The sequence below is a fragment of the Lissotriton vulgaris genome, chromosome 10, assembly GCF_964263255.1.
Source record: "Lissotriton vulgaris chromosome 10, aLisVul1.2, whole genome shotgun sequence".
Taxonomy (NCBI): domain Eukaryota; kingdom Metazoa; phylum Chordata; class Amphibia; order Caudata; family Salamandridae; genus Lissotriton; species Lissotriton vulgaris.
In genome coordinates this window covers 264045812-264059445 of record NC_141698.1, presented here as the reverse complement: position 1 = coordinate 264059445, position 13634 = coordinate 264045812, and the positions used below count along the sequence as shown (strand labels likewise).

Below are 13634 nucleotides of genomic sequence, written 5' to 3'. Positions count from 1 at the left end.
TGCAGCAATGCAGAAGGTGATTGGCCATTTCGTTGTGACGTTGTCACACTCGCAGCAGACCGCGCGGTGCCGCACACACAATACACCTCGTGTCCTCAGTGCGACCTTCCTGTGACGTTGCGATTTTTTTCCTGCATAGACTGCACTACTGCAGTTTCCAACAATGAGGTCAGTACTGAGTCCGTCGAAGGTAGTGAATATTTAGTATAATATAGCATGGTTTACGCTGTGGCATGTCCATCGTGCGCAGGTCTATCCCTAGGGCCGGCTATCACTCTGCATCCTGGTCACAGGGCCTAGCTATAGACAAGAACCTTTTCTGGGAAAGACTGGCGAGCAGTAATGAGCTATACTGGGATTGATGAGCAGAAGGGTTTGACTCTAGCCCTGGCGAGGAGCAGAGAGAGCTGTTTGTTTCCGGGTAGGAAACATCCATGTAGTCATGCCACAGTAAACCCAGGGATCGGTGCTGGTCCACACAAGAGACTGACTGAGACTGGGAGAAGCCGAGCAGGGGCAAGCTCAGGAAGGAGCAGTGAGCAGAGCAAGAGGGTAAGGCCTTCATGAGAATCTCAGATCTGTCACCTGGCCTCCGAGTGGAGCGGGGGGAGGGGTGCAAGCAGAGGGCAGGAGGAAGAACAAGCATTTGCAATGCAATAGGTCTCGTATTAGGAAAGTTTGAGCTATTGGTCTTGTAAATTACACATTTTTTTTAGGTTTTGTTTTTGAAAATAGCGAAATTAATAGCTTTGTCATTTACCATGCCAATAGTTATAACTTTCGCAAATGTGACACCTATAGCATTTGTAATGCAATATGTGTTGTATTTACGTGACTTACATGTATTGATATTACAAAATAACAATGGTTTTTTATTTTTTTAAATAATTAATACTTAAAAAAATGTTATTGTAATTTATAATGGCAATAGCTTAAACTTTTGTAAATAACATTTGTGAAGATTATGTTCAGTGTATTTTATTGGGACGAAAATCCAAGAACATATGTCTAATATTAACATCTTTTTGTTACATTTGTAATAAAGCTTGAAACATTGAGATAACATATTTGAACCAGTTGTTGTTGAATGGTTGCACAGATTGATGCTGTGGTGGAACTCAGTGATGTTGTGGTGCCACTGAGTGATGCTGTGGTGGTGCTGAGTGATGCTGTATGCTATGCTATGTTTTGTTTTGATATCCTATGTTTTGTTTTGTTATGCTATGCTATGTTGAGTTTTGTTATGCTATGCTATGCTTTGTTGTGTTTTGTTATGCTATGCTATGCTATGCTATGCTATGTTTTGTTATATATGCTATGGTTTGTTGTGTTTTGCTATGTTTTGTTTTGCTATGTTTTGTTATGCTATGTTTTGTTATGCTATGTTTTGTTATTCTATGCTTTGTTGTGTTTTGCTATGTTTTGTATTGCTATGCTATGCTTTGTTATACTATTCTATGTTTTGTTTTGCTATGCTTTGTTTTGTTATGCTATGTTTCGTTAAGTTATGGTATGTTTTGTTGTGTTTTGTTATGCTATGCTTTGTTATGCTATGTAATGTTTTCCTATCCTATGCTTTTTTTTGTTATGCTATGCTATGTTTTGTTATGCTATGCTGGTGAGGGTGAGTGAGGGTGAGTGAGGGTGGGTTGGTGAGTGAGGGTGGGTGGGTGAGTGAGGGTGGGTGAGTGACGGTGGGTGAGTGAGGGTGGGTGGGTGAAGGTGGGTGGGTGAGTGAGGGTGAGTGAGTGAGGGTGAGTGTGTTAGAGAGAGAGTGAGGGTGAGAGGTTGTGTATCCTATGCTTTTTTTGTTATGCCATGCTATGTTTTGTTATGCTATGCTGATGAGGGTGTATGAAGGGGAGTGAGTGAGGGTGAGTGAGGGTGAGTGAGGGTGTGTGAGGGGGTGTGAGGGTGAGGGTGAGGGTGTGATGGTGTGTGAGGGTGAGAGGGTTGGGAGGGTGAGGGTGTGAGGGTAAGTGAGGGTGTGTGAGGGTGAGGGTGTGTGCGGGTGAGGGGGTGTGATGGTCGGGGGGGGTGAGGGTGAGGGGATGTGAGGGTGAGGGGGGTGTGAGGGTGAGGGGGGTGTGAGGGTGAGGGTGAAAGGGGATGTGTGAGGGGGTGAGGGAGTGTGGGTGTGTGAGGGGGTGTGAGGGGGTGGGGGTGTGAGGGTGAGGGTGTGTGACTGTGAGAGGGTGTGTGGGGGGAGACCTGCATGTGGTCATACTACGGAAGGAAAAACAAAATTCTAAGAGGAAATGAAGCCACTGGGATCGATATGGAGTCCCAGGGTGACCATTACATCTCTTTAGGCACATCCGCTTCTATCCACTGTGACTGTGTTCTGCTAATCGGAAATCGATGCGCATTTGTTTGCCAGTTGGCCAGGCTGTGTTTCGCGTGTTTGCACTTTTGATCTGCCACACAAAAAAAAATCCAGCAGGAAAAGATCATGTTTTGTCCGCTTCAGCTTTCACACGTGTTTGTGTGTTCACATTTCAAAGTATGTCCTTGATTGTCTCAAATAAACCGGTGGCCTCTGAGATCACCGGTTTGTCATTACACAGAATTAATTCAGTGAAATTTGCCGCTATTCAGAGAGTCAGTGGGGGCGCCGGGACTGCGGCTTATGTACCTGGTAATGCTGAGGTGCAGCCGACAAGGGGAGCGGCTCATCTTTAAAATTGCTTTGGACATAAAATGCATCCCTCCCGACAAAAAAACCCTCCTTTTTTGTAAACTCAGAAGTTTTTTATAGCACAGCATAAAGCTCTTAAGAACAAGAATATTTCAGAATCATGTCAGCACGTGGATGAATGCAAATGTCATAAAAAGAGACCGATTGCACGGTCTAGTTAACGTTTTGCAGGAAGAGAGTGTAATAAAAAAAAGCAGCAGATGGCGGGGAGCTCTGCTGGTGTGCGAGGCGGGTGGGGGTCGGGGGTGCAGGGGAGCGAGCGAGTGGGAGGGAACCAGCATATGGAGTGGGGTTTGAGTGAGCCCTGCGTCTTTGTCCCTTCTGGATGAGTGGGATAATTAAATCGAGACCGAGGCAGGGTGTTGTGTTGTATAGCATGAGTTTGGGCGGGGGTATAGTAGCTCACATCTGGCAAACGCTTTGGTGGTGGGGGGGCAGCCATCTTGTAGATATTGGTTATTTCAAGTCTGTGAAACATTCAGAATGATGAGCTGGTTAAAGTAATTTAAAAGTGGGCGGCATCTCCAAGAGCAAAGTGAGAGGTGTGCAGCTAGTGGGTCTAACGAGGGGGGCAGAATTGGTTCACTGGTTCCGCACAGCACCCCTTCCTTTAGTGAAGGAGACTTTAATGCGAAGGGGGAGGGGGGAGCGCCCGGCAGCCGACATGATGCGCTTCAACTGAAATTGGTATGGAAAAACAATCTACGATGGTATTCTTTTGAATTACTGACGTGGAGAAAGAGTAGTTACCACATTACATGTTGGAGAGTTGGTAGTGATGGTACAGGTTGACCTGCGGAGTGCCGCGCTTCAAGAGCCTGGTGGGGGTGGCGGGGGAGCGAGCGAGTGGGAGGGAACAAGCATATGGTGATGGGGTGTGAGGCCGGCCGAGCGCACGCTGGGGGGAGCCTTTGAAGTCATGGGGAGGGAAGCCTGTGGGAGGCTGATGCAGGGGGATTAGAAATGCGAGTCACGGCCTGCGGCCGTGAAAAGTGAAGTGAATAATTAGGGGAGGGAGCCTGATGCCTTTCATGTGGGGAAATGCTCGTGCTTGTTAGGTCACGTGATTCACGTGAACTGTTAGAAATCCGCCTGGTTAGGTAATTTTCTGGTTTAACAGTAATAGGTCTCTCTACGAGACCTAAAAAAGGATTAGGCGGGAGAAAGGAGAATGGTGAGAGAGAACATGTGAGATGAGGGTGAGACGGGGAGGGTGGCGGAGAGGCAGATGAGAGAGAAGACGCGCCGGGAGTTGGTCTGACTGCAAAATTAGAACTTCTGAAATGCCCGTCTGCTCTTGGAGCTCGGGGATTTGTCACAAATTCTAATTGAAACAGACATTGTAAATAACCCGCCCATCAGCCATTTATGGAGAATTTAACTACCTGCCAATGTGCAAGCGTCAGTCTCGTTTTTGTTAACCTGTAAACTGTGTTGTCATTTGTACACATGATTCTTGACACCCTGACCTTCTTAACGCAGTAAAATGACTCTGTGTGTTAAAGCAGCCACTGCAGTGATCCTTGCTTAACTTGCGGCCATAGGTTTGGCTCCCGTCAGGAGCCTGTGGCCTATCCCGTTCCTAGCCAATACACTGAACTCAGTCAGTGGGCCGTATAGTGCCTTACCGTGACAGAAAATGAAGGCCTGGGGAGTCTAAATCATCATGAAAGATGGGCGCAGCCTAAAAAGAAGTAAGGAACCGTTTTGAGGGTTCCCTCATTGTCACCAATAAACTTGTGTTAGATAAATCCTTACATTTACCAGTTCTTGTATCCATGATGAAAGTAAAGCAGATGGTAAGATAGCTGAGGGGGTCTATGCACAGGCTGCAGACGCCAATGTGCAGGTAAAGGGTGACATCCGAGCAAGACTGACTCCGCCTCTCATTGTTAATCTAAGGTTGACGTATGGTAGCATTTTTAGTACGCTAGCCTAGCCCTGCATAGTTAATTCTCAGACTGTAATGTGCTTGTCTCTGGTGAGGTGGAGGGAGCAGATCTAGGCCCATTCGTGGCAAGCCAGTGGTCCAGGTATGGGGTGGAGCACTATGTGGTGAACAAACAACAATCAATCTGAGATTGGTAGAGCGCTAATCACACCGAGCGGTATCCAGGCACTTGTAGGAGGTGGAGCTACTACTCCAACTGCCATGTGTTGAGTCGACTCCTGAAGTTAGTGAGGTGGGAGAAGGAGATCAGAGGAGGACAGTGAGACTGCCAACTCCAGTAGGACGCGGTGGTAAAAGAGGGCAGCAAACAGTGGTGAGCCCAGTGCTAGGCACTGCTGAGGAATGTTGCTGGAAGAGTTGTAGACCAGGGACCATTTCTAGGCACTTGAGGAACAGGGAGGTGATAGGTAGGGTGAGAAGTGCAGAGTAGTCTGGGTGTCGGGAAATGCAAGGAGCTATTAGGATATTGTTTGGATGTTCAGGGCTTCGGCTTGCACTCTGTCTGGTGTAAATCTTGCGTGCGTCTCTTTTGTTACGGATCCGTCTCCCTCGTCGCATTTTTTTGGTTAAATGTTCATCCTGGTGGAATACAACTACTGTACAAATACTGACACGTAAGTAGAGACAAGGGGGCAGATTAGGATTGCGGTTTTTCCGCATCCTCGGGGCCGGCGGAAGCCAACGCCGGCCCAGAGGATGCGGAAAAACCGCAGCGGACTGACCAAAGACCCACCGCCACATTAGGATGGCTGGTGGGTCCTGGTTTCCGTCCGCAGCTTTTCCGCCGCAGTTGGCTTACAACCGCGGCGGAAAAGCTTTAATATGGTGACGGTGTCTCTCAGACACCGTCAGCCATATTAGGATGGGCTGTCAAATATGCTTTTCCGCGGCGGGTTTTCCACTGTGGAAAAGCATACGGATCTTCACTGCGGGGGACCGTTGCGGGCCCCCTAGGTGAAGGGGGAGGGTGGGGGGTGCACATTGGGGGTACCTATGGTACCCCCCTGCATTTGTATGCAGAAAGCGGCAGGCACCGCGTGGTGCCTGCCTCTTTCTGCATGCAAATGCAATGACTGCATTTTTAACATTGCCGCGGGTGCAGCTTGAAGCCGCACCCGCCGCAATGTTAAAAATAGAGGATGTGACCGCCAGGGTGGCGGTCACATCCTAATCGCACAGGAGGGGACTCCGCAGCCCATGCGGACGTCCCCTCCTCCTCAGTGATCGCGGACGGACGCAAGTCCGTCCGCGATCCTAATCGGCCCCAAAGTGCGGGTGTCAGTACTGAGTCCGTCGAATGTAAATCAGTGAATATTTAGTAAAGCATGGTTTACGCCATGTTCATCATGCGGCTCTCACTCTGCATCCTGGTTTAACGCGCAGCTGAATCAAGCCGGGTTATTGCAGAAACTGCTTCTGGCTTCATGGCTTCATGGTTAGTGAAGAGCTATTGACTGGAACAAGCCTACCCAGGCGTTTACTGTAAAGGAAATGAAACCTGAGAGAGTGTGAGGCTCAGCCCCAGGCCTGCGACCACGTGTGGCAATCTGAACGTGGTGTACTCTGTGTGAGCTGGGGAAGGCCTCTTTCGTGCCATCTGAGATATAACGGACTCTTAATATTGAGAGTGAGCAACATTTTTTAATTGCATACCCGCCCTTCCGCAGTGTATAACCAGTATTTTTGCAAAAATGACGCCTGGTATCTGCTTAAAACTTGGTTAATGAGCGTTTGTACGAAAAGTACATCCTTACCTTAGATGCAAACATAAGGAATGACTCCCAAATGCAGTGATATAATTCATTGTACCGGGTGGAACATTTCCACATGTTAATTAAATACACTTTAATTCTGAAGAAAAGTTATCATATTTGGGAATAAAAGTTTAAAAGTATGAAAAATAAATTAAAGCAAGTCAGAGTGTTCAGAAAGTGGCTAGATTTATATTATTCACACCCAAACATATTAGCGCTGCTTCGCAGAGTTTGCCAGTGAAGCAAACCTTTTGTTTACTAGTCTTTTTTTGAACAGCATTGTTTTCCGGGGTGGGAAGTGCACCAATCCTGGGGTACGTACTGCAATGACTGATTGATGAGTGGATTGGTAACCATGTTTTTCCTGCTTACATTTCACATGCTTTACTTTGCTTTTTCCAGGATGTTGTTACTTTTTATTTAGGCAGCATATTGCTCTCTTTCATGTCTAGTGCGTAATTTGAATGGAGTTGCAAGTATATTATGGTTCTAAGAGCACTTGTTACCACTGGTTGCTGTCAATTTTCAGAACAATAAAAATGTCATGATAACGCTGGTGATTAATGCTCTTCCTAGAGAGAGAGAGAGATCAGAGTTTTGTCTAGTGGAAGTTTTAACTCATGAAAAGGTAGCGCAGAAGGTTAATGTGCCTGCTGCAAAGAACATGTACCTGATGCAGATCACAAAATGCACATGATGTAAATAGGTCAGCGAGTCACTGCTTTTGTCAGTATTCTGAATAAGCAGCTACCTATGTTATATGACATCTCTTTATTCATGTAATAACTTCACTTTCACAATTGCTTTATTACATTTCCTGCTTTCTCAAATTTGCTTGAAAATGCACTATTTGTACACTCTTTTTTCAGAATTTTTGCCTGGGAGAATCCCCCCCAACTCTCGCTATGGTGCACTATGAAATTCATTTTACGCCACACCACTTTTAAATGTCACCAGCCGCCACTGAGTGCAATAACATCAAGGCCGGCACCCAGATGAGAGAATCTTTTAGCCCCCATACTGTCATCCTTTATTACAGACTGGCACCCTCTCACCTTCTGGATCCAATGAATGCACTTATTCATTAGGGATCCTTCATCCTCTTTGGAAAGACTGGGTGGGAGCCTTGGTACACTTGTCAAGTGTACTACTCGTCTCATGTCTGTGGTCCGAACGGCAGTTTGCGAAGCTAGAGTCGTATTTGACTGATGATAAACGGGACCTAATGGGCAGGCAAGGGCCCCAATAGGTTTAACAGATTGTTGGAGGCCTACCCTATTTTGAGCTACCCCACTAGATTGTCTAGGATCAGGGGGATCAACTTTAGCACACATAGTTACGTTTTCTCTACCTACTCGGCTCATGCAATGTCTTGTGGTACCCCCAGATAGCTGTCTTACGTGGTCCACCCCCCCTCACCCCTTGGTTGTTAGCTATGCAATTTGGATGGATCCTAATTGTTTTTTTACATGTTGCACGTCTATAAGTACCTTGCTTAGAGAATCCGAGAGGTGCCAACAGTTACTTTAAAAGCTCTAATTTCCTGCACTAGATCTATTATTTGCAGGGTTAGTAATCTTTGAGAGGGTGCCTCAATTAACATGGCATTTGTGTGGTTTGGTTGGCTGTCTCTGCTATTTGTGTCTAGACTATTTGAGTGCAAGACTAGGCGTACTACAGATTGGAAATCCCTTGTGTGGCTTATACTAGCCTCTGTACCCTCGTTTTGCACTTCACTTCCTGGGCTGGTAGGGGTAACTGGTGGTTCTACATGCCCTTACAGAGGCGAAAAGCTATTGCTACTAGGAAAAACAGGCAGATTCGCCATGGTCTATTGCTCTGCGATGTCCCCGCTTACAGGTCTCTTGGGTGGTACGTTTGGAGCGGCAAGTTCCCGATTCCTGCTAACTGCCCTTTTAAACATAGCTGGTATACAGCCAGTATACCAAGGGCTTCTAGGTATCTGTGACTTGGTGTACTTAGATGAAGTATTAATGGAGGTTGGATCAAGAAGACCCTCGCATTCCGATAATAAGCTGTCTATAGAATCTAATACCCCTCCCCCGCACCTATGCTTAGGGTCAGGGCTTTCTTCTTCGCCTTCTTTTTACAAACTTTCCTCGATCCTCCATCAGAAACTTTTTGCTTCCCCATTGCAATTCAGGTTGACAGCAAGGAAGAAAGCGGAAACTCAGCCAACAAGTAACCCACAGGGGGGACTAATAGTTATCCAAAGTGGCGCTATCTTAGCACAGAACCTTTTTCCTTGTCGTAGATGTCATGAATATTGAGACATGAACCTCTGAGATGAGATGTCATGGGGGTGGTCCAGCCCAGTCTCTTCCAGGCTATGACGGCCGCGGATGGGCCCGCCCTTAGCCGTGCATGGCCTGGGTGTGTCCTGCATAACGGGGGCTCATGTTGAACTTAATGCGCCTCCGGGCAAGTCAGTGATGCTGCATGGGCGTGGCAATGGAAGGGGAGCCTGGGGGATGCAGTCTGTGACCCTGGTTCCCGATGCTGCAACAGATGTATGTTTCACTATCTCATATTTTTATAGATATAAATGGAAATATTGTTATATTTTATTTAAAGCATGCCACTGCTCTCAGGCTACGTCATGCTAAATATATATATACTACAAATAAACAGATCCGTAAAAACTGCGGAAACAGCTCATGCTGTGCTGTCTCCTGTACCCTGGACAACAGTATGTTAACTTGGTGAGAATTAATCTGTCATAACCTGGACAGTATAAACAAACTGTCATTATGATATCTCTGTGTCTGGAGCAACAGTGCATTTTTCCCCTCAGTTTGTTTTTGTGACTTGCGATGTGTAAATACTGTTGCCATCAAAACAGCTTCACGACCACACATGAAGTAGTTCCGCGCCATCTACCCTGTCTGACACAGAAGTACATTAAACAGTGATTGGTTATAACATTGGCTTGCTTGTTAGTGAGTTAAATTAATAAACAGTCATTGATCAATCCTTTGAGAAGCAGTCCAATGAACAAGGCTCTGGGATCTATTACACGAAAATATAAGTGCCCAATTTACAATGCCCTGGTAAGAAATGCATTGAGCTAATTTGTGGCAATATCCATACACATTGCAGCCATCTACAGAAGACGTTTATTCTGTAGTATGCATGAAAGTAGATTATTCTTTATTACAACCTCTGACTCCAGCGCATATTCCCCCAGCGATGTCACTTCCAGGTCTTTCCCAACTTTCATCAACATTTCAACCCACATATTTTACAACTTGGAGTTGTACACATAATCTGCTCAAAAGGTGGACTATTGCTTAATGGGGAAATGTGTATTGGCAGAACCATTGACCACACATTGTCTGTTTGTTTGACAAATGTTGTTCTCTAAACGATACTGTCAACAACTATTGCTCCAATTTCAGCTCCAGATGCCACTTTCAGAGCATTCATAAGGACTTCAGATGACCTTTCAGTTCCATCACACACATCCTTTATTACTTCACTTCCATCCTCCCCTTACTGCTTTATTTTCAAACCACAAATGTGTTTTGCCATCACTATCACTCCCTTCCATACTGTCTCAACAAGATTCTCCATCTCTCCTTGATAAGGCTTGTTGGCTCAAGTCTCACACCTTCTACACCTTGCATTCTAAGGGTATTTCTCATCACTTGCACTGTTGGATTCCTTTCCAACCAAGCAATTCTGATGGGCTCAGTCAAAAAGTAATTCGACTCAGATTTCCGGATGGCTTACGGCGGGCTCGGAGAGCCTGTCTGCCATCTGGAAACCCTTCAGTACTCACCCGGCCGCCTCTTTCCCACGAGGCAGTACGATGGCAGTTTCCCACTGCCTTTTCGTGCCGGTCTTTCTGGCACGAAAAGGCAGTCGTAAACTGTCTTTGAGGGCCCCCAGTAGGGCCCCAATGAGTGCGAGGCTGCCAAATGGTGGCCTGTGGGGCACCTATGGTGCTCCTCTGTTGATCTCTGCACCCTGTGGCAGGCACCTTGGGGTGCCTGCCATCAGGTGCAGGGATGAACTGTACCTCTGCATTTAACAATACGAGCATGCATTTTGTTCGGAATGCATACTCCCATTGTGAAGTATACAAGTGCGACTGAACTGGGTTTGGGTGCATCGTACTTGCAGGTCCATAACAGACGACAGTAGGTCAGTCGGTTACATTTCGGACATCGGAATTCGCCCCTTAATGTAAGAAAAACACTTTAAAATGTGTTTGACAGGTGCCATAATGACCATTGATTGATAATTAAAGTAAACAAGCACAGAAAGGCCATGGTAAAAATGAATACAGATGATTTCATGCTAAATTCTAATTAAGAAACATGTCCAGGGCTTTTCACAACCTGCACAGGTATCTGTGTGGATATGTCCTCCTGTAACCCATAGGTATCATCTGATGTTGCACTCACCGCCAGAGATACTCAGGTTGTAGTATGCATGAGCGTAATTTATTCAGTGATAAAACCTCAGACTTCAGCACATCCGTCGCCTTCATTCCTGTTACAACTTCCACTCCAGGTCAACCCCAAAAATTCTAAACCTGTGAGCTGTACACAAAACCTGCTCTAAAGGTGGATGATATTTGAGGGGAAATGAGTGATGAGAAAACTAGAATGCACCACGTCATATGTTTGAAGCCACACAGCGCCACCATGCGTGGCTTTGAATGGCTTAAAAAATATGGAGTAATGCAATACAGTGCAAATCGCTGTGTTGCATCACTCTGTTCAAGGGAGGCGTTCGATGGGCATTGTGTGGGTGTTCCCATGCAACTCCTATGGTTTTGATGCATTCCTAGATTTACTAAACCTGGTAAACCTGGGAAGGTGCCAAAAAGATACGACTCCCCAGGTGAGGCATAGGAAGGAGAAATAGGTTTATTTCTCCTTGTTTTTTCCTCTTTCTATGTGTGTTGCATTCTTCAGCACGCATAGAAAGAGGCAAACGCCTCTGAAGATTATTTTTGAGCAGGAAGGTGACCCTTCCTGCATAAAAATAATCCTGCCTACAACAGAGGCACCCTTCGTGCTCCCTCTCAGCACACATATCCACGGTGTGTTAAGTGTATCCTCCCTTGTCCCCCCACTGAGACCGAATGGATTCGCTCTATTCAAAAAATCTCATATCTTGACCGGGCTAATAAACTTGTCAAGCGAACAACATTCTGGGAACTATGGGACGATTGGTTTAAGCTTTATGTTTCCAGTCTATCACATTGAGCATGTTATTTTTAAATCTATCTTTCTGCATCTTTCCCTCTCTTTGGTTCCCTTTTGTCTTTCTTTTTCTCCCAAATTTCTGTCTATCTCCCTTTTTTGGGGGGGTCTTAGCACAAAGCATGTTTACATTGATTCTGAAACTTTATGGTCCAATGATTAACTGTATGCTATACAGACTGCTTTGGTGCTGGGGTCACCTTTTCTTTTCAGTACCTATTTCAGAGGAGCCAGCTGTATTTACCAGCTGAGATGTATCGGTGCAGACCAGGTATACCTCCATCCTCCAGCCAAAATGGCGCCACTGCAAGGGGAAAGGTCAGGAATGCACCGTATTGGATAAATACGGTGCATCCCTGAACTCTCCTTGTGACGCAGGGCAGCTCAGCAAGGTGACATGCTGTGTTGCCCTGCGCCAAAAGGGTCATAAATATGCCCGTAGTGTGTGCGGGAGACGGGTATTGATCTGTTTGTATCTCGTTTCTGTCCATAGATATGTATTAATCTCCATTGACTAATGTGAAGAGAATGTCAAGTTAATGTAATTATTCTTTCTTTTTGGCTTCAGAATTCTCCATTGCAGTCATGTGAGACTCTGCACCCCAATAAAGGGCGGATGCACCCAGGTGCTGGAACGCCCTTTCGTCATTGAACCTATTAAATCTGAAGGCACCGGATCTGACAAAAGGTGAAGACCGCTGAGACTATCCATCCGACCAGCTCAGTTCCAGATCTCCACTAGTGCTGTTTTTACATTTTCTGTTGGAATTTTAAATCAATAAATATGCTAATACTCTAATTATTAGGCGTTAGTCCATTTAAACTTGCAAATTGTGCCTAAATATTATTCTTAAAACATGCATTTCTGACGTATCCTTTTGTCAAAAACGGTCTTATTCCAGGATTCTGTTTCTGGAGGAGGCATGAATAGTAATTGCTGAGTCATAAAATTGCAAAGTAGTGGGTCAAAATAAATGCAGCAGTGGAGCTGTTGCGTGTTGAATTCGATTGGCCAGCCAGGAAAGTCCTGGCGCCATATTACAGAAGTACCCCAGGGGAGCAATGAACATGTGCACCTGCATTGTATGCCACGGGAAACTATGGTAGTACAAAAGGGGACGCAAATGCTTGTGCATTACCTTTTGTAATACATATAGCACTGTTGCACATGCGCAGTGCTACCATTAGATGGTGTCCCCATGCAAATGAGGGAATCCGTTTGCCTCTGCACCTGCACCATATTACCGCCGTAGGCGCAGAAGCCAACATCCCTTCAGGAGGTGCAATGAAAGTGCGCCACAAAAGATGGCGCACTTTCAGCCCACCTCCTAAAAGTAGCTCTCTGGAGGAATAAAAGAGGGCCCCATTGCCCCCCAGCTCCCTGCCTGCAGGCGGGTAGAGTCACTCACTAAACTCACCGGCACGGAAATCTTTAATCCCTCTTAAAAAAAGTGCAGGCAAGTTGCTGCCTGCACAGAGAAAGACAGAGCAGCTTTTAAACAGCAGCTCTGTATTTCTCTTGAATGCGCTGCCCTGTGGCAGCGTGAGTTCGTGACTGAACTGAGAGCAGCACATTCAACATAATTTGTTGCACTTTCCCTGTTTACACCAGGCACACCTGCTTAAACATGCGCTGTGATGCAAACATGAAAAGTGCACACTATTACAGATAGAATGAACTTTACCTGTTTGACCCGCAGCCATGTTTAAGCAGGCGCGCTGGGTGCAAACAGGGAAAGTGCGCCCTATTAGGAAGAATGAGCTGCTCTCAGGGCAGCAATGAAATCACACTGCCCCTAGGGCAGCACATTCAAGAGAATTACGGAGCGGAGGTTTAAAAAGCGCTTTTAACCCGTTAACCGCGGTGGTAATTCCGCCGCGGTGCGGGTGCTTTCGTGCGCGGGTGGGGCCGCATCGGCCATTGGCCGACAGCAGCACTGGGGAGGTAGTGCTGCCGTCGGCCAATGGCCGACGGCAGCAAGGAAAGGGTTAAG

At 46.2% G+C, this 13634-nt stretch overlaps 1 protein-coding gene across 1 annotated transcript in view; it reads left to right on the top strand.

Moving 5' to 3' along the window:
• The window catches only part of LOC147685088 (uncharacterized), a 205076-nt gene extending 192637 nt beyond the window's left edge, over nt 1–12439 (top strand). Inside the window, exon 4 of the mRNA XM_086940963.1 lies at nt 12209–12439. Within this exon, the coding sequence (XP_086797089.1) occupies nt 12209–12292 (84 nt within the window). The 3' untranslated portion in view covers nt 12293–12439. The remainder of the gene's footprint in view (nt 1–12208) is intronic.
• Nucleotides 12440–13634: the final 1195 nt, after the last annotated feature.